General features: G+C 41.4%; 1 protein-coding gene across 3 annotated transcripts in view; it reads left to right on the top strand.

Moving 5' to 3' along the window:
- nbeal1 (neurobeachin-like 1) overlaps positions 1 to 19,486 on the top strand; it is a 31,013-nt gene that overhangs the window by 9,369 nt on the left and 2,158 nt on the right. Inside the window, exons 8-54 of one of the 3 annotated variants that reach the window (XM_011606157.2) lie at positions 208 to 293; positions 524 to 884; positions 1,009 to 1,115; positions 2,360 to 2,446; positions 3,787 to 3,870; positions 4,050 to 4,148; positions 4,251 to 4,822; positions 4,911 to 5,043; positions 5,233 to 5,352; positions 5,444 to 5,753; positions 5,841 to 5,926; positions 6,035 to 6,124; positions 6,205 to 6,376; positions 6,474 to 6,607; positions 7,195 to 7,354; positions 7,592 to 7,694; positions 7,789 to 7,948; positions 8,737 to 8,895; positions 8,967 to 9,126; positions 9,363 to 9,451; positions 9,779 to 10,378; positions 10,754 to 10,929; positions 11,024 to 11,312; positions 11,420 to 11,728; positions 11,842 to 11,991; positions 12,086 to 12,243; positions 12,392 to 12,516; positions 13,007 to 13,133; positions 13,223 to 13,371; positions 13,464 to 13,597; positions 13,670 to 13,771; positions 13,945 to 14,040; positions 14,130 to 14,254; positions 14,374 to 14,514; positions 14,845 to 14,975; positions 15,128 to 15,237; positions 15,409 to 15,526; positions 15,653 to 15,750; positions 15,999 to 16,115; positions 16,193 to 16,282; positions 16,854 to 16,963; positions 17,062 to 17,234; positions 17,372 to 17,466; positions 17,555 to 17,671; positions 17,765 to 17,926; positions 18,044 to 18,192; positions 18,517 to 18,652. In XM_011606157.2, coding sequence (XP_011604459.2) covers positions 208 to 293; positions 524 to 884; positions 1,009 to 1,115; positions 2,360 to 2,446; positions 3,787 to 3,870; positions 4,050 to 4,148; positions 4,251 to 4,822; positions 4,911 to 5,043; positions 5,233 to 5,352; positions 5,444 to 5,753; positions 5,841 to 5,926; positions 6,035 to 6,124; positions 6,205 to 6,376; positions 6,474 to 6,607; positions 7,195 to 7,354; positions 7,592 to 7,694; positions 7,789 to 7,948; positions 8,737 to 8,895; positions 8,967 to 9,126; positions 9,363 to 9,451; positions 9,779 to 10,378; positions 10,754 to 10,929; positions 11,024 to 11,312; positions 11,420 to 11,728; positions 11,842 to 11,991; positions 12,086 to 12,243; positions 12,392 to 12,516; positions 13,007 to 13,133; positions 13,223 to 13,371; positions 13,464 to 13,597; positions 13,670 to 13,771; positions 13,945 to 14,040; positions 14,130 to 14,254; positions 14,374 to 14,514; positions 14,845 to 14,975; positions 15,128 to 15,237; positions 15,409 to 15,526; positions 15,653 to 15,750; positions 15,999 to 16,115; positions 16,193 to 16,282; positions 16,854 to 16,963; positions 17,062 to 17,234; positions 17,372 to 17,466; positions 17,555 to 17,671; positions 17,765 to 17,926; positions 18,044 to 18,192; positions 18,517 to 18,652 — 7,559 coding nt within the window. Of the gene's footprint in view, positions 1 to 207; positions 294 to 523; positions 885 to 1,008; positions 1,116 to 2,359; positions 2,447 to 3,786; positions 3,871 to 4,049; positions 4,149 to 4,250; positions 4,823 to 4,910; positions 5,044 to 5,232; positions 5,353 to 5,443; positions 5,754 to 5,840; positions 5,927 to 6,034; positions 6,125 to 6,204; positions 6,377 to 6,473; positions 6,608 to 7,194; positions 7,355 to 7,591; positions 7,695 to 7,788; positions 7,949 to 8,736; positions 8,896 to 8,966; positions 9,127 to 9,362; positions 9,452 to 9,778; positions 10,379 to 10,753; positions 10,930 to 11,023; positions 11,313 to 11,419; positions 11,729 to 11,841; positions 11,992 to 12,085; positions 12,244 to 12,391; positions 12,517 to 13,006; positions 13,134 to 13,222; positions 13,372 to 13,463; positions 13,598 to 13,669; positions 13,772 to 13,944; positions 14,041 to 14,129; positions 14,255 to 14,373; positions 14,515 to 14,844; positions 14,976 to 15,127; positions 15,238 to 15,408; positions 15,527 to 15,652; positions 15,751 to 15,998; positions 16,116 to 16,192; positions 16,283 to 16,853; positions 16,964 to 17,061; positions 17,235 to 17,371; positions 17,467 to 17,554; positions 17,672 to 17,764; positions 17,927 to 18,043; positions 18,193 to 18,516; positions 19,485 to 19,486 lie in introns of those variants that run through there. The other 2 variants (XM_029840616.1, XM_011606158.2) reach the window with 2 other exon arrangements.

The following is a 19,486-nucleotide window of genomic DNA, read 5'->3' as shown; positions in this document are numbered from 1 at the left end:
GATGACAGAGCGCACCACAACCCAGAGTTTACTGCAGTAGCAGAGCTGCCACATGCCTGTCTGTGAGCATGCTCTGCTCAAAAGGGTTTAAGAGTTTTAGTATGTGGAAGATATGATTATCTGTGTGGTCGAGTTGTGACAGCAGACAATACAGTAATTGATGATTAACATTTTTGTGTATTTGTGCATATTTTCATTCTTTTACAGAGTGCTTCCAGGAGAGCGAGCACCTGAAGGAGAGTCTGAAATGTTGCCTTCTACATCTCTTTGGAGCTATAGTAGCTGGTGACCAGGTTTGACGCTTAGTGACCTTGTTGCATACCAGAAAATCTTTAAAAAAAATCCTTAACCAAGACTTTAGGGAATACACGAAAACGATGTTGTCTATTACCTGCTGAATAACAATAGCAATATGTCTGAATGTTAAGCTTTTCCACTAAGCCTTGATGCTTTTCCCTTCTTCATTATCTGTACATGTAATGAGACTTTTATCTCGCTGACCTTATCATTTTCTCTCTGCTAGAAAAATGCTCTGCTTGCCATTTCTCCAGCCACCATGGAAGTGTTGATGCGGGTGCTGGCAGATTGCACCATGGGTAGCTGCTCTTCAGATGAGGGTGAGGACTGGGACAGTGAGGCCCCGGACCGCAAGGCACTGTTGACTCTGGGCTGTGTGCGGGAGGTAGTTCATCGCCTACTGGCATCAAGCTCTGACCAACGACAAGTGGAGATTGCCTCCGTGCTTGAAAACTACTTCAAACTCCTCAATTCGGATCCAGCGGCCGTCGTCGCTTCCCGTCAGCAGCAGGCAGTCAAAGGCAAAGTGCCAACACTCGGTCGACACTGGGAGAGTAGATTTGTGGCGCTGCAAGTGCACATGCTCGGTAGGGCCATAACTGAAGAGGCGCCAACAAAATATTTATGAATATAGTGTCTTGCATCGTTCACTTATGCTTTCGCTCATCTTTTTTTCTGCTTTCTTCCCTTCTTTGTCTGCACACATCTCAGACACTATCAGGGACATGTTCCTGTGTTCAGACAGGCCAGTTCTACAAGCCATCTTCCTCAACAGTAACTGCTTTGAGCATTTGACACGACTGCTGCAGAATAGCAAGGTAACACGACAGGTTCTTTTTTCCCCCTACATTAAATACAACCTGACATGCTGTGCACTTTGTCAAGTATGAGCCCCAGTAGCGGGATCAGGTATATGATCATTTTGAACTTTTATTTCTTTCAGTTTCTTTCAGAAAAAAACATCAACAATATACTGTGTACCGTGTAATACAGTAGTGGAATGTCTATTTATTTACATTTTCTGGGCTAAATGTAAATTGCAGTTCAATTCTAGTTATGCATTGTGCTTGTTTAACATTTATGTGTCCAATGCAAAGGAGTAAATGCATGTATTTTAAACACTAACATTTTTAATTAAGGTATAATTGAGCAAAATATTAATGTACACTTTAACATCACTTAAAAGTATATTCACTTGAGTCTTAAAAATATGAACTTGTTTATAGGTCACTGAAGTTATCCTCACAAAGCTGATTGCACCCATTTTTGAAAGAAAAAAAGATTCCGGTGGTGCCCCATTGCTAAGGATGACATCATGCTTCTAAAATAAGCCTGGTCAGACAGTCTGAAATGGCCTCGCTCCGTCAGTGCATTTATAACCTGCCATGTAATAAGTTAATTTAGTTTGCGACAATAAGGCAAATAATAACACTTAGCCCTGGAAGTCCTGAGATTATCAGTATAGTAATAGTAGACTACCAATAACAAGATTAAGTCTCAAAGGTAATATATGATGTATTTCTAGTTGTGACACATTACCAGGAGGAGGAAAAGCTGACTGATTGGAATCAGGTTTGGTGGCTGAGGGGCAGCTCATCCAAGACAAATGATCTACTTTTAGATTTGGAAAGCTTTTAGAATAACCAAAAATGTACATGTTCCAAAATTAGGGCAGACACATTCTTCCTTTTCTCAGTTTTACAGCTACGTTTGGCTTCCTAATGCTTGTGAAATATGGCCCCCACCTCTAATATATTTGAATGCAGTATGTTTGTTCATCAGATATTACTGTATGGTTCACATTCAATCTAAACCATTATGTCTTCAGTGTATGAAATCCCACTTGCATGATAACCTCCACCCGGCTACGGCTGGATCACTCACACTCCTTCCCCCAACGACCTGCACTGAGGGTCACGGCTTTTAACCTCTCACCTTATCCTTCACTTTACAACATCCCTCCCTTGCACTCTCCACTGACTATCCCTATTTTCATTTTCTTGCTGTATTTAACCCCTCCGTCCACATGCTCTGTTGACATATTGCCTGTTGTGTGTGTCAGCTGGTTAATGCTAGGTGCACGGCGGCAGACAAGGACCAGAAAGATATAACCAACAACAGGTTACTGACAGGAGAGAGAGATACTCAGGTACCATAAAGAAAGTCCCCACTTTACCCCACCATCCCCTCACCTGCAGTATGTCCCACCACTATAATATCAGGGTCACTCCACAGCAAGGCACTTGCACTGCTTTTACCCAGATCATTTTTTTTTAATTGGATGATGTCTTGACAGAAACTTCACAGAGCCAGATTGTGTTAGCTCAACTCAAATTAGTATAACTACATTGACCTGAACCCTGTTTCAAGATGCAAATCCTCTTCATGGTCATTTCTAGATATCTGGATGCAGTGACCAATGAACTTGCCACATATAATTAGTTGTTGATGCACAACTAGTCAGACATGATTCAAAGAACACTCAGACTGCTCCCATTTTTTGACATGATAATTTTTTGAGGTGTTGTAAATTACAGGTTGGCTTTTCTCCCTATGTAATGGCATCGTTTACTGGTCTAACATTTATAAAATTCAATAACGTATCAATATTTTCAAACTCCCTGCATTCTTCTAAAATTATTCTACCATTTATTCTAATTTAGACCATTGTAAAGTGTAATCCATCTATCCATCAATCTAGACAATGTAGAATATAATTTCATCAGTATTCTTTTTGATATTGAACTGGTGTAGCTTGATAGTACGGCAGACTTTGATTAAAAAAAATAAATAAAATAAAAAAGTTATTTGCCTTGCTCTTGAGTGACCACTGTCTCTTTCTTAACTATGTGAATTATTTAATTACCATTTTCAACTCACTTTATCCCCCAACTCCACCTCACATTGTCCCTGCCCTGCAGTGTAAAATGAATTGCTCTCTCATTGGGGCAAGTCCATTTTTCAAGGTTGGCTCAGTGGTGTTGACATTCAACCACAGTCCCTCTCCAGCTGGTCCAAGAGAGAGCTTATTGTCCAAGAAACCGGACTACTGACAGATAAACTTACAGGACATGAGCAGGACAAAGCTGGATAGAGATGTGTTGTCATGGTTTGCTTGGTCTTTATGGGTTGCATGCCTTTTATAAATGTGAAACAAACATGAAGCGCTTCTTTTTGGTTATCCTGGTGTACTGTATAGGTCTGTTTGCTTTTTTATAATGACAGGTGTTGCTCCAGTATTTAAAAGTACATATTTCACACACATACTAACTCCAAGGTATCATCAAAAGTTCCTCTATTTCTGCCAGTTAATTGCATGTTGTTTTCGGTGCTTTGATAACTTCAGTGTTGCAAACCTAATGAATATCCTCCTTCAATTCTATTTTGCATGTAAGCGTTCATTGGGAGTCTACTATCATTTTGAACTCCAACTACTAAAATTTGCTGGTGACTGGAGTGGTGTTTTTTTCTTCTTTTCTTTTCCTCCAGGTAATTCAGGGGCGACTAGATTCCCTCGCTGTAGCCACCATCAAAACTCTGACAACAGTGATGCATAAATCACCAGCTGCAAAGGTGACAGCAACACAGTTTTATTATATGTGCTCATTAAGATCTTAATATAATAACAATTTTATAAAAGTGCTTAGATTTCATCAACAAAACATACAGTAAGTACATTTTTGTTAACTCTCTGAGGCTGTATAATGTTCTTAATGTACTTCAAATGTAACGTAGTTGTGCTTCCTGTACAGGAGGTGTTCAAGGAGAGGATCGGTTACAATCACCTCTATGAAGTGCTCATCTCTCTAGGCCAGCCATCACGGCACCTTCTCAGGGAGCTGATGAACATGGTGAGATCAGCCTTTCATAGCATGCACTTGTGCAGATTGTTGATTGGGTCAGTGTGTTTACCTGCATACACATTTGTTGAATATGTGTCTCCATGGATTCAGGCTGTGGAGGGTGACCACTCTTCAGTGGGGCTCCTGGGCATCAGTAATGTGGAGCCCTTGCTACTGCTGGTCCAGTGGCTGCCAGATTTAGACTCGTCAGAGCAGCAGATTTTTATGGCTGACTGGCTCCGCCGTATCTCCTGTCTCAACCGCCAGACCAGGGCCACCTGTGTCAATGCTGCAATGGTCATGCAAGCACTTGCTGTTTTGGAACGGCATCAACGCTTGCATCGTGCGTGTGCTGAAAGCCTTTTTGGACTTGTTGGGTCTTTGGGCTCTCAGTCTTTGAGTGCCAGGGAACTGCTGGGATTTTTGCACCTCCTCAGACCTCCGGATTCTTCTAAAGCTCACCCCTATGTAGGTCCTGCCTTACGCTCTCTCTTGGCCATGGTGCGAAAGCAGGGTCTGGAAAGTGCCATGCAATACTTTGATCTGTCACCCAGCATGGCCGGTATTGTAGTTCCTACAGTACAACGCTGGCCAGGATCTTCAATCAGCTTCTTTGCTTGGTTGTCGCTTGATCAGGACCAGCTGGGCCCGTCAAGCAAAGACAAGAGAAAGCAGCTTTATAGGTGGGGGGGCAAAACAAAAAAGAGTACAATTACCACAGGTTTCACTTCATATTCTGACTTAGACTGATTTCTCTATAATCCCATACAGCTTTTTCACACCTGGAGGGACAGGATTTGAGGCCTTCATCAGCTCAGCTGGTTTGTTGGTTGTGGCTGTATGCACAAAGAAGGAGTATGTCACAGTCTTGCTGCCAGATTACTGTTTCTGTGATTCTCTCTGGGTGAGTTAAATTGAATGGCCTTAAATTAATTTAAATTGATGCATCCTCCAATTAAATCTAAAAATGTGAATTTGGAATGACAATTTCACAAAATATGTATAATAAATTAATATTGTAATCAATATGTTATTTATTATGGATGCATATTCAAGCTTTTAGTCTAAAGTGAAATCTAAATTGTGTCTACAGCATAGCATTGGTGTTGTCCATATTCCGGGAAAGAGACCATTTGGGCAGAGTCTTGTTTACATCTATGTGGATGGGCAGCAAAAACTGTCTGCGCCTCTCAAATACCCTACCATGACAGAGGTAAGACTCCTATTGAAATGCTTAGTAATAACAGTTTACCATCTTATTGATTTAACTGTCTGTCCCCACCTTTTCCCCCCTCTATTAACAGCCATTCACCTCGTGCTGCATCGGCTCTGCAGGCCATCGGACTACCACTCCCCCTCCATCCCAAATTCCAGACCCTCCTTTCTCCTCCTCCACAACACCCACCGCTCGGTCCTCCCTGGGAGGCATCCTTTCACCACAGACGTGGGGTGGGTTGCTGGGAACAAAGTCTGAATCTATGACTAAGCTCATCTCTGCAGGGACCCAGGACAGTGAGTGGGGAAGCCCTACCTCCTTACAGGGGCAGCTGGGGACTGTCATGGTCTTCCATGAACCCCTAAATTGCAGCCACATAAAAGCCATCTGTAGTGCAGGTAAGCAGAGAGAGGATATATAAATAATAGATCGAAATAACCTTTTGATAAATAATTCGGTTCAAACTGAGTCCATTCTGTTTGAAGGTCCAAACTGCATCTCTCCATTCAAAACCCAAGAATCAGAACTTGGTGATCTGTCTACCAAATTACTGCTGCATTACTCACCAAAGGTGAGTAGAAAACTGGAGTTTCACCATTAATATGTCTTTCTAGAACACATTCATGATTTCACTATTTGAAAGAAAATCCGATCATAAAATATTGCCTTTTGTCAACAGGCATGTAAGAATCCAATTTGCCTTGATCTGTCCCCAAACATGCTACATGGACGCCTGACGGGAAATAAAGTTGTGAATTGGGATATCAAGGTGGGAGCAACTGCAAAACATGATGTCAAGAAAGTTATGATTGCGTCAGGGTAGTTGATATTTTAATATGTGTGTGACAGGATATGATTAACTGTGTGGGAGGCCTGTCAGTGCTCATTCCTATACTGGAGCAGTTGTCACTAACAACATCTGAGCAACAAGATCCAACTGCTGGATCAGATTTTATTACCCCTGACGTGGTAACTCCGGCTGATGAAGACTGGGTCATTCTCCCATCCAACAGGGCTTCAGGTCTGTTGTTTTTGACTCTTTACCGTCAGTGTAACCTTGAACATGCACACACAGAAAAAGAGATGATTTGGTTGTTTACTGTTTATCCTACTCTCAGAAACACGCCTGGAGAAGAACCTGGTGGCCATATTTCTTTTGGTGCTGAAGCATTTCCTACAGAGACATCCAATCAACCAGGAGAATCTTCTCCACTCTCATGGTGTCAGTACACTGGGAGTTCTACTGCAGAAGGTCTTGAGTTTGATTTTTTTATTAGATTAATCTCAATACCTAGTATTCCACCAACGCTTACCGAGAAGTGTAGCTAAGAAACGAACACCAATTTGCATATTTAATTGCATTTTTGTTTTAAAACTGTGAATGCATTTAAAAGTTTCATTACAAAAGACCACTATACAAGCCTTTTATTTTTCTGTCATAAAGTTTGGGTCAGTTTGTTTCTGTAGGAGATAAATCAATCCATACTGACTAAGATATTACCCTTAGCTCTATAGGACTCAGGTAGTGGTATTCCATTTCACCTTCTCACAAAAAAGATTTTCCTGTTCTCCATTTTCCCCCGATTGCTCACTCAGCCCTCTCTTCTGCTGTTCCTCTCCTGTCATTAATCTGGCAAAACAATATTTTTTTTTGTTTTGGAGCGGTGCAACAGAAGTAACACTGAATCTGCTTCTATACTATACCATGAGAAAATGAACATGACCTGAGAATGTAGATAAAATAACTTTTTAGATGTTTGAATTGTTGCTGTTTATAATAATAAAAAAAAGCTGTGACAGTAGTTAAATATATCATCTATTGTATTTCTGTGTTTGTAGCTGCCAGCAGGTCACGTGGATGTCAGTGTATTAGTAGCTGTGCAGCTTCTGATAGAGCAGGTAACATACGAGAAGAACCAGACCATGTTGCAGCAGCTTCACACTCATCTGTTGTTTAATTTCAACATCTGGAACAAAGGAGACTTCCCTCTACGTATAGGTCAGTTATGTTTGAGTATGTTTTATCCATTATCATGTTTCAGAAGTTACTGTCAACAGCTGGCCAAGACTGTTTGAGCTGAACTAAAATAACTTGTTACTTTAAGACTGGTATTACAAGTCTGTGCCAGTCTGAAATGTGAATGCATTTATGAAATGTGAGCTTTATTATCATTTAAGAGACTGTGTCCCTTGTTATCCATTTAAAGTTGTGTTCATTTATGCTCTTTCACTGAAGGTCATATCCAGTACATGTCCACTGTCATTAAAGACAACAAGAAGCAGTTCAGAAAAAAGTGTGGTGTTCAGTTCCTCTTGGACACTGTACGCCTTTATTACGGGTGAGAGTTACTTTCATAAAGTTCTGGTACGTTAAATACTATGATGTTTTTGTTTGACTAAACTGTTGATGTCTGATTTCTTTTTTTTTATTAGAAAGAACAGTAATAAAGAAAGCGACTTAAGTGAGGAAGACATTCGCACCGTGAGGGCTTCTCTCTATGGCCTTGTTAAGTACTACATCAGCAAGGGTATGTCCCAGCCGGAAATGCTGAGTATTCTTGGATACATTGCTGCCATTGCAGATGAGGACCAGGTAAGAATCAATTAAAAAATGGATTCTTAGGTATCCAACTCATTTTGTTGAGGAATTATCTGTCTGTATTATGTTTCTAAGGACACGTTGCTGGCATTTCTGTAGCTGGAGCTCTTTTTGTTTGTCCTTGTGCTCTGTGTTGCGTTCACAGTACATGACTGGTCAGAGACGGGAGTGTTCACACTACACGATTCTCCATCAATAGGCATGACCAACTGCTTTCCTCGGTCTCCAAACAACAATTTGTATCAAAAATTCACTGTTCTTGGCAGAATAGCTTTGACGGCAGCGCTAATAGTAACCCCTGTGTCTGCTCCCATTTGCTGTAGCTCTTTTTTTGTCATTGTGACCCGACTGGTATTAATTAGGCTATATTCCATTTTTATCGGTGAGTCGAAATTGAGCTGTCACCAACGACCCAACTCGCGTTTTCAAGGTGTTCACACATAACGACCCAGTTGTCACCGAGCAAACAACTGACTCACCCCAATCTAAGCGAGGAAAGCTAAAAACAGTCAGCGATTGGGCTAAAATTGTGTATTGTGAACACTAAATTACATGTCAGTTTAACTGATAAGATCCTCTATGCATCCATCCTCTCAATTATATTCAGTTTCAATCCCAAACATAATGAAGCTTGTTAGCTTTCTAACATACATGTTACTTTAGCAGAAAATGCATAGAAATGCCTTATAAGGCAAGTTTTCTTCAAAATAGGAGCAAAGGAATTAAAAGCAGTATTTAAAGTGTAAAAGAACCTCCCAATATAATTGTGTTGTGTGTTGCAGCTGTGTGAACTGCTTGAGGTGTTGGTCAGCCTCCTTCAGAGTTGTCCAGTCAGAGATCAACTCTTCCTGCTGCTGTTTGAGCCTGCTGCAGCTGACTCCTGCTATGCTCTCCTACTCAATAACAAGCACTCCGATCGTCTCAGGGAGCTCGTCTTCAAGGTGGGTTACAGCCAACACGGTCTAATTACTTTTAAAATTTTGGAAATAACATTATTTATTCTTTTTCTTAGTTATTTGAGCGCATGCTTCGCTTTGACCGTGTTCATGAAAAGAACAAGCAGCGGTTGAGGCTGAGGGAATCCGGCTACTCTGGTTTGTCACTGTTATTCACCGATCTTCACATCACTCCCACTCTCATCCGATGTCTGCTCAATCAAATCCTGCATACAGGTTTGCTCATCCCTGTTGAAAATATTAACTGTTTTTATTTTTTGTCTATTTCTGAGAAACCTCCCGTGTTAATGAAAATATTGGATTATAATGGATTTTCTTTTTAAAATGTCCAAAATGTGCTGATAATTAAAGGTTAATTAAGAATCTCCCTAATTTATCATCAAAAAACTAAAACTAGGTAGAGCATATTGGTACATTATGTAATATCACCTCTGTTTTATCTAAAACCTCAGATAATGTGGTGAACTACAAAGATTTGATGTCTCTAGTCCAGCTTACACACCGTGCTGGACCAAGCGTTCGCCTCATTGTCTGCAAGAGGGTGAGTCTACAAGATGCACATCCATTTATTATACTGCATAGATTACCATCTGACACACAAAGTTACTTGAAATGAAGGGCGACAGAATGATGCTGTGGTTATCCTGTGTTTAAATGTTTTTCCAGTAATTATTGCTTTTTCTTGCTTTTTTAGTTTAATGCCCTCATTTGATTTTCTTTCTCTTTTTTTTAAATGTTTTTTTTTTTCAATAACTGATTGTGGAATGGATCGGTTGTTTAGAATTTATGTTGCTTTACTTCCAAATGCTACACAGTTTAGATTTTGCTAAAGAAGTTAATTATTTTACCGTTTTTCATCCTCCATCAGCTTTGCCAGCTGCTCCAATCCCAACAGGATGCTGCTGTACAAATATCAAAACAGCAATGTTGGCAGGACACTCTGATGCGACTCTACCTGCGGGGAGATGGGTCTTTACGGGGAGCTGACACAGTCAGCACCTGCAGCTTGGACCTCAACCGGATCAGTGGCATTCATACTAACCGCCTGGAGTTACCGCTGGAGAAGAGGAAGCGGGCTGGGAGTGCAAGCCGTCTGGACCGTTTAGAGGATGACCGCTTCAGCATTGGTGATACTCGCTCGGTGGACAGCCTGGAAAATGGCGATGTAGTCTCCTTGGTGGAAACGCCATCTTCCTGCGCCTCCGCTGAGCCTCCGCTTCACAACAGGCATTGTGTGGTGGGGATTTCTGGGGGCTTGACCCTGGATCTGTCACATCTCCTGGCCTACGAGGGTGGAGAAAGTGGCAACCAAACACCAGGAAGCATGCCCAGTACACCATCACCACTTGAGACGTCAAAGCCTTTCCTGGGAAGCACGACTGATCGAGATGCAAATTCCTCTATGGCTGAAGACAGCTTTCTCTTTAGTGACAACATTTCACTGGGAGAGTCCTTCAACAGTGGAGAGGTATTTTTTACATTGAGAAAGAATGTGTCCAAATTCTTCAATACTATATTTTATCCAACCATATATACAGCTGCATGTGCATGTATATGTATTATTCATGATTCTGTATGTCCCAGTTTTACACATGGCCCCTACGTGATAGAATGGACAGCAAGCACGAGTCTGTATTATTAAAAAGTTGAAATTCTGACTCTTTAAGGGAAGTGATGTTGATCCCAAGAGATAGTTGTTTCAGTCAAACCTTGCTCACAGTTAGAAGTTTATAATAATATGTCTCTGTCATTAATCTGTAGCTAAAATTTTGCTTTCATCTCTAATGATTCAGTAGTTGATTCCTTTCTGTATTGCTGTCTTTGGTCTGGTGGTGCCACCTAGCGGGCAGAAGAAGAATTGTGCAACTTGCTTCTGGAAATCGTACTGTGTGTAATGTGGCGTGGTGTCGAGGGTTCAGATGATTTGGCATGGCTAGAGCGTGGCCAGGTCTTTTCAGCTCTCACCAAACTCGGAACTGCCAATGAGCTGTTACTTCCCATCGACCAAATCAAACTCAGGTCAGACATCCACTCTTCCACAGACAATACTATACGCTACTGTGCTACATGATAACATTGGTCCCTCTATGACAATTTCTGCTTCTCCTTTTAGTCTTATGGAGCGTATGTTGGAGTGGGCAGTGACTGATAACCGTGAGGCGTCAGCGGCCACATTGCCACAGCACACAGAAAATGCAGTGCGGTTACTACATATTGTCCAGGACTTCTTACAAGCTGAGGGCCTGGTCAATCCGGCCCTGTGGACAGACAAGGTGCTGGACGAGACTGTGACGCTTATGGACAGCCTGATGGTGTGGTATTCTGCTGGCACCCAGTGGTTCCAGCTCTGCCAAGTTGGACTGAGATTGTTGCTTGGATTCATGGCTCAGGAGGATCCCAATGTGAGATGGTGTTTCTGTTGCTTGCGTCTCCGATTTAATTGTATTGCTGTGTCTTTTTGTAAAACACAAACCTATGCAATCACACTAATAACCGACCGTTCTCTCAGGTCTCTGCTATGGCCACTGCCAAGCTCAATGGTATCCTGCAGACTAAGGAGGTGTCTAGTCAGGATGAAGCCTGCTACCTATTGGGCAAAGTCGAGGGCATCTTGCGGCGATCCATCCTGGAGCAAACCGAGGAGATGTATTCATTTTTGGTTCCTTTGCTGCGAACGTTGCTGTCCAAAGTGCACCGACTCCTCTATATGGAGCTACACCTCCCCCAACTCCCTGACACCAATGGCAGTCCATCCTTCTTTGAGGACTTCAAGATGTACTGCAACTCACCCGAATGGCGTGTCTACCTCGATAAATATGTATGAACTTCTGACTTACAGTCATTCAATTTGCTTTGCATCATAGTTTTAGTATATAAGCTGTCTAAAATATATTAGGACATAATGGAAATATTACCTTTCTTTTTCTTCAGATTATTCCTTATATGAAGCAATATGAAATAGAAATTTTCAGCCAGGGCCATGAGACCATGGCTCTATACTGGAAGGAATGCTATGAGGCTTTTATGGTCAGTCTTCATAAAAGGGACCGAGAGAGGGGTGAAAGCAAAATCCGCTTCCAGGTAAATATGATCATAAATAGTGCAATAATGAAACATGTGTTTCATTTGCCTCCAGTTCCTCATTTCCCATGAATTCAACTTGATTTTGTTTTAGGAACAATTTGTGGAGCCTTTCTCTCGACGAAGCCGCCAGGAGAACCTCAGGTACAACAGCATGTTGAAACAACAACTCAGCCATAACAGCGCCATCCTTAGGCAGTGGAAGGCTGCACGTCGAGGTCTGGTGTGCGAGAGGGGACCCTGGGCTGACAGGTACGGACTCCACCTTCAAACTAAATTTGATATACTGGAATAAGGCATTTAACATCCCAGAGCGTCTAGGATATGATTTAAATATATACATGCATTATATAAAATGGTTTTGCGAATAATTGTTTATGTGCATCGTTGATATTAACAGGCAGCTGAGTGAGATGCATTGGAGAGTTTCCACTGCTGAGAATTACTCGCGCATGAGGCTGAAGCTGACCCGCAATTACAACTTTGACCCCCATCGAGAGGCCAGTGCCCTTAGAGACAACCTTGGTAAGACAACATTGCTTCTCCGTGGGGTTTTTAAGATGGGGCTTCCTTTATCTCTTGTTGGACAGTTTTGAGCAAGAGCCCATTGCAGTTTCAGTGTGTTTGTCTGCTTCAGTATTCAGCATTATATGTGTTCAGTGATGTATGAGAGAATTGTGACATTATCAGCCTGGCCTTGACACACTGATTAAATGGACTGTTATTTTCCTCTAATCAAAGTTATGCCTTTGTTTTATGACTACATTTTCATCTTCATAAGGATTATCCAAGGAAATCTTTTTCAGTCAAGGTTTTTGTTAAATATACTTCACCTTATCTTTTGGTAAATATTGCTTTAAATCCTATTTGGGTTCAATCTTTTTATTGTCTTTTGAAGTAATTTTGTGTGTTTAGTACAGTCTCAGTGTTATAAAATTTCAGATCTAGTGCTGATGAACATGTTGACACTTCATGTCAGTTTTTGATAATCTCATGTCCCTCTGTCTTTCTTAAGGAGTCCAACATCAGCGTGAAAGCCCAGAATCTCTGCTTCTTGAGGCTGTAAAGCAGGTCAAATTTAGTGATCTGGAAGATGACATCCTAGACCTTCCAGAGGATGATCCTGCTGTTGCAAACAACCAGTGAGTCTCATGATATAACATTCAGAGATAACTAAAAATTAAGTGACAGTTACAGTCAAGAGTCTCTATTCTATGGTGAAATCCTCCAGGGCTGAAATGGAAGAAGCGAGCCAGAAGGAGAAACTCATATTGTCAGAGGACTGTGAGCTGGTGACCATTGTAGATGTGGTACCTGGCCGGCTGGAACTCACCACGCAGCACATCTACTTCTATGACAGCAGCCAGGAGAAAGAAGAAGGTGAGGGGGACATGAGGAGGCGGAGGAGGATATTGAAATAATGAAAAACATCACCAAAACATTTATTAATACTAATCTCTTATTTTCTGTAGGAGTGGGCCATGACTTTAAATGGCCCCTGTCTCAGATCCGAGAAGTCCACCTGCGACGCTACAACCTGCGTCGTTCAGCTTTGGAAATCTTCCTCATTGACCAGACCAATTATTTCCTCAACTTCCAGAAAGAGGTACCAAATTAAAGCTTCTGGTTTCATTTGATCCACTCTTTGATACTTGTAATTCTCTTTTCTCGTTAACAGGTGAGGAATAAGGTCTATAGTCGGATGTTACAGCTGCGTTCCCTCAGCTTTCATGGCACTCGCTCACCACAGGAGCTCCTTAAAGCCTCTGGGCTCACACAGGTCTGGATATATCAGTCATTGTAAAAGCATCTTTTTATGTGTTCCACTTTCTTATTATGTTATATTAAGTGCATTATAATTCCAGCAGCAGGGAAAATAAGATAAAACAGTTTAGAGATGCAAATGTCATCTCTTTATTTATTGTGTTCATTAACATGCCTCTTTTTTGGCAGAAATGGGTGAACCGGGAGATCTCTAACTTTGATTATTTGATGCAACTGAACACCATCGCAGGCAGAACATACAACAACCTTGCTCAGTATCCAGTGGTATGTCCCTTTTTAACAGCACATTAATATGCAAGCAAGGTTTTTGGTGAAAGCTATTTTTTTGAGCTAATATGTTTTTATTCCATCAGTTCCCATGGATTTTAGCAGACTACACTTCGGAGGAGCTGGACCTCTCTGATCCTCGAGTATTCAGGGACCTGTCAAAGCCTGTTGCAGTACTAAATGAACGCAACGCAAAAGTTGTTAGAGAGAAGTAGGTTTGAAATGCACAACCTCCCATTAAAGTAAAATCTTAATTTATATATTTAGGGAACCAAACAAATATAATAGAATGGGATGTTGCTTTTGCTGAAACTGTAATATTTTTGCCAGGTATGAGAACTTTGAGGACCCCACAGGCACCATCGACCGGTTTCATTATGGCACACACTACTCAAATGCTGCTGGAGTGATACATTACCTGATCAGAGTGGAGCCATTCACTTCATTACACATCCAGCTACAGAGTGGACGGTAAGAATACCGTTCTACAGAAGAGTTCTTTTCTTTTTTTTCTTGGATTTTGATAGCAAACGTGTAACTTTTAAAAGTTGCCTCCAAAAACATCATTGGCATCCATCTCAACCAGTAGGGCTTGAAAAGGCAATGTATCATAGCGGTAAAACCCTACTGAATGTGGGCTTTTTGTAAAAAAAGGTCACTTTTGCATATTTAATACAAAATATTAAATATAAAAATTGAAAGACTGACTAAATTGATGGACCAGGTTTTGAGTTGATGCAAATACTTGATTAATTTCTTTTGTCTTTGTTCTTTTTTCACTTCCAAAATGTCTTGACTCAGGTTTGATTGTGCTGACCGCCAATTCCACTCCATCCCTGCAACATGGCAGGCTCTCATGGATAACCCAAATGATGTCAAAGAGCTCATCCCTGAGTTCTTTTATTTCCCAGAATTCCTTGAGAACCAAAATGGTAAGAGTGGAGTCATGGCAATCATTTTCTTAGTCTTGAGTTTGAGATTTTTTGGGGGGGAGTTTTTTTTCCATATACAGTACTTAAAATTAATATTTTTTTCTATTTATTTTTCTGTGTGCCTGTTCTCTTCCTTTGCTGCTGCTGTGCAGATTTTGATCTAGGTCGCTTGCAGATGTCCAAGGAAAGGGTGAATGATGTTATTCTTCCCAAATGGGCAAAGTCTCCTGAGGACTTCATCTATAAGCACCGTAAAGCCTTGGTGAGATATAGTTTGAGTTCTAATACTGTAGTATTCTAAAAGACTTGTATGGTATTGAGCATAAATCCTCTACAACAATTACAAGAAGGTGAACAGAGCCACAACCCAACCCAATGTACCTTCTATGTGTTGGCATAGAAGACGGCTTCAACACTCTATTTTGTTTTTTAGGAGTCTGAGTATGTATCGGCTCACCTTCATGAGTGGATTGATCTGATCTTTGGTTACAAGCAGAGGGGTCCTGCGGCTGTGGAGGCCCTGAATGTGTTTTACTACTGCACATATGAGGGTATAGCAATTCCCATCCCCATATGTTTGTGAATCTCATAAAATCTGTTTGTGAATCTAATAAAAGTCAATTTTAATCAGGGAGCATGTTATATACAGTCGATGGATTGATGTTTACGATGTGCAGGGGCGGTGGACCTGGATGCCATAACTGATGAAAAGGAACGAAAAGCTTTGGAATGCATGATCAGCAACTTTGGACAAACTCCATGTCAGCTGCTCAAGGTACAGATACACTCTCAATTCTATTCCATCCCTGCTGACCGCCCGCCAGAGGCGGTGCAGTAAGCAATGAACATTTCCCTTCAGGCATGCACAGTGCTTTAGTGGACCCTTCTGGGGTCATTTGGGATTCATAGAACCGCAGATGCATTCATAAATTTTTAGTTTTATCTACCTTGAAGCCAGTTTTGACTCGGGGTTCCGGAGTTCGATGTTCTGTATGTGCTGATAAATGTGTTTTTGTTGTGTAGGAACCTCATCCAGTTCGACTGACTCTGGAAGAAGTGGTGAAAAGGAGAGCTCAGCTAGACTCGTGCGCTCTTAGCATGTTTGAACACCTTGGTGAACTCAAATCTTTCTTTGTAGAGGTCTGTCCAACTCAGTCACATCACCATTATTATGTTTTTTTCTTTAGAAAAATGTAATCGATAATGTGGTTCTGCAGGGTATCTGTGACAGAGTTCCACTGGTTAAAGTTGTGGTGCCAAAGAATCAGTCCCATTCCTTCATCACACAAGGAAGCCCTGATACTATGGTGAGGTTTGGACCCTCTGGGCTTATGTTTTTCCTTAGATCACTGTAGCCGGATATGGCTGATGGGGTGATTTGTCTGCACTGGTTGCGTTCGGCTAATGAGTCTAATACTGTTAGCGTTCAAATACAACCTGTGTCACAAACACACATTAATGCAAAAATGCATAATTATGTTTTGGTGTATTTTAGTAATATGACTGACGCAATAGGAAGTGTCAATGCTGCCTTTTAGTTTTCGCTAAATGTGAATTTAAGCTTAAAATGTTCAGCATTGGCAAGAATATTGAAGAGACTGCCCATATACTGCATACTCTTTCAATATAGAATACAATAATAAAAAGCTGTGCTCTGACTCTTGACTAGCAGGAGTTTGACTGTATAGTTTGAACAGGTTGGATCTTTACATGCAATGTCAAAAATATACCTGCAACAGTCTTAAGTAGTGATTTTTGCTTGGCAATGTGAGGCATTTCTGTCAATCCCAGGGATTAGTTGCTTTTGTCCTTATTGTTGTGCGGACTGGTGTGAATCATTTGCTGAATTTAAAAGTATTGTTTTTCTCTGCCATTTAGGTAACAGTTAGTCAGAACTGCTTGATTGGCACCCATGGGTGGCTCCCTTACAACAAGAACATCTCCAACTACTTCACTTTCATTAAAGACCCAACTGTGTCCAACACCAAGTGAGAACAACACATATGCAAATTGAATACAATTATTCTGAGCTCTCTGACCAGCTTTACTTTCTGTATGTACTGCCTTCCTCCTGTCTTCATGCAAGAACCCAGAAATTTCTGTCCAAACCATTTGCCCCAGGCGTGGAGGTCACAGCAGCGTTGTTTGTGGTCTCCCATGACAGCAAGTTGCTCTTCAGCGGTGGACACTGGGACAACAGCCTCCGGGTCACCTCTTTGGTGAAGGGAAAGACCGTTGGGCAGCACATTAGACACATGGGTACAAAAATACACTATTGTTATACCAACTTTGTAGACCATAATTAATAATCAATAAAAAATAAATCACAGCACATCTCATTTATATGGATCCACACATCTTGTAATAATTAATTTTCATGTGTCCCATTCTTCCAGACATTGTGACCTGCTTATCAACAGACCACTGTGGTATCCATCTCATCTCCGGCTCCAGAGACACGACCTGCATGGTGTGGCAGATTCAGCAGCAGGTTGGAGCAACAAATATTCATTATTCAGTCATATCATTCATTTTGTAGGAAATGTAACATCAACCTGTCTATTCCCTTGGGTGACCAGGGTGGCACTCCTGTGGGTCTCTGTCCCAAACCAGTCCAGGTGTTGTATGGACACATGGATGAGGTGGTCAGCGTCAGTATCAGCACAGAGCTGGACATGGCTGTGTCTGGATCACGAGTAAGAGCACACACCAGATTAGTCATATTTGCAATGAAAACAAATGTTGTGATGATGATGTTGAAGAGGCACCCCTACTGTTTTTTTTCAAAGGATGGGACGGTGATCCTCCACACGGTGCGCCGGGGTCAGTACATGCGTTGTTTGCGACCACCTTGTGACAGCTCTCTGCCAGTTTCCATCTTGCATCTGGCTGTCTCCTGGGAGGGTCACCTGCTAGTCCACACCTGCATCGAGGGCAAAGCAACACTCAAGGTACAGTATACGCTCACGCTTCATTAACACACAAGAAAAAATATATTTTCATCCATCTCAGGCATAGAAATGCTGCTCTCCAGAAAAGTGTTTATTGTTGTTTTTTTCTGATTTTAGGATAAAAATATTCTACACCTTTATTCTGTCAATGGGAAACACCTGTGTAGTGAGCCGCTGGAGGAACAGGTGACTGATATGTGTGTGTCAGGCGAGTATGTGGTCATCGGCAGCAAGCAGGGACATCTGTCCATCCGTAACCTCTACAGGTAAAATTTCATACTAATAGTATGAACCTGCGTCCAAGTCAGTTATACTCATAATAGGTTCAAACCTAAAAAGTAATTCAGCACTATAAAGTTTTGAGACCCTCTTTTACTTTACTTTTTTTACAGAACATGGAGGACTGCTATACTCAGTAATAATCTGATCATTTTTGTCATGTAATTTAGAATTAGTTTTTTGTTTACTAAATACTTCAATACTTTTACCAAAGTGGTGTTTTTTGCAGTCACAGCCACCAATTTGTGTTCAGAATATCTTTTCAAAGTTTTGAGTACTTTCACGGTGCTGAATTTGTGTCGTCTGTGCAGCCTTTCTCTGTGCATGGAGCCCATGGCCATGCGTGTTCCCATACGCTGTGTCTCGGTCACCAAGGAGCAGAGCCATATCCTGGTGGGCCTGGAGGATGGCAAGCTGATCATTGTAGGCGTGGGAAAGCCGGCGGAGGTAAAGAACTCGCTGAGGAACTACATCGCTCAGAGCCTGGAGGTGTCACCACTCATGGCATCTCCCCTGTTGGCCCCCCTTCGGGCTCACTCGCCAACCCGCCTGCTGCACCAGCGAGATCAGCTGGTGTTCAGCACCACCTCCACCCCCCCCAAACCCTAATACCCTCCCTCTGTAGCTGCAGAGCTCACACAGCCAGATACATCTTTTACAGGTCGTTGCTTACATTCATTCCATTGGCCCCAAACTAAACGGAGACTTTCCCATTGTTGAAGCTGAGCCAGACATCATCATCAGTTCATTTTTCAGAACGCAACTGTGAAATGAAATCCACTTACCGGTTACACCTCAAATTTTATTTTAGTTATACTTGGCATTTGTGCAATGCTTGCTTGATGTTTACCATTACAGCCTGTGACAAACTCCACAAAATGTCGTTGTGGTATTAACTAATTTAACAAAATACTGTGAAAGAAACTTTATTCAAATAGACACTTCTGCAAATCAAGCCATATTAACGTAGCAGATAACTGTGTAGAAATGCAGAGTAGTAATCCTGCAAGATTAATATCTAACATATATATGTGTAATGTACATAATAAGCTTTTGTTCAGGAATATTACAAATGTGACACATTTTTTATGTTTTTAAAGTTATTTAATTTAAAATTTACATTTTTAATTTATTTTGTTGATCACACACAAGCTTGAAATAGTTACTAAACTAGTCACTCATGAATCATATTCCTCCTTTTCCCCCCAAATTTCTTTTGACTTCATGCTTTTCTTTCCTCACCCTCCCCTTCCTCCTCCTCCTCCTCCTCCTCCTCCTCCT

The sequence above is a fragment of the Takifugu rubripes genome, chromosome 8, assembly GCF_901000725.2.
Source record: "Takifugu rubripes chromosome 8, fTakRub1.2, whole genome shotgun sequence".
Lineage (NCBI taxonomy): Eukaryota > Metazoa > Chordata > Actinopteri > Tetraodontiformes > Tetraodontidae > Takifugu > Takifugu rubripes.
The sequence above is the reverse complement of the archived record's forward strand: the minus strand, read 5'-3'. Positions and strand labels throughout refer to the sequence as shown.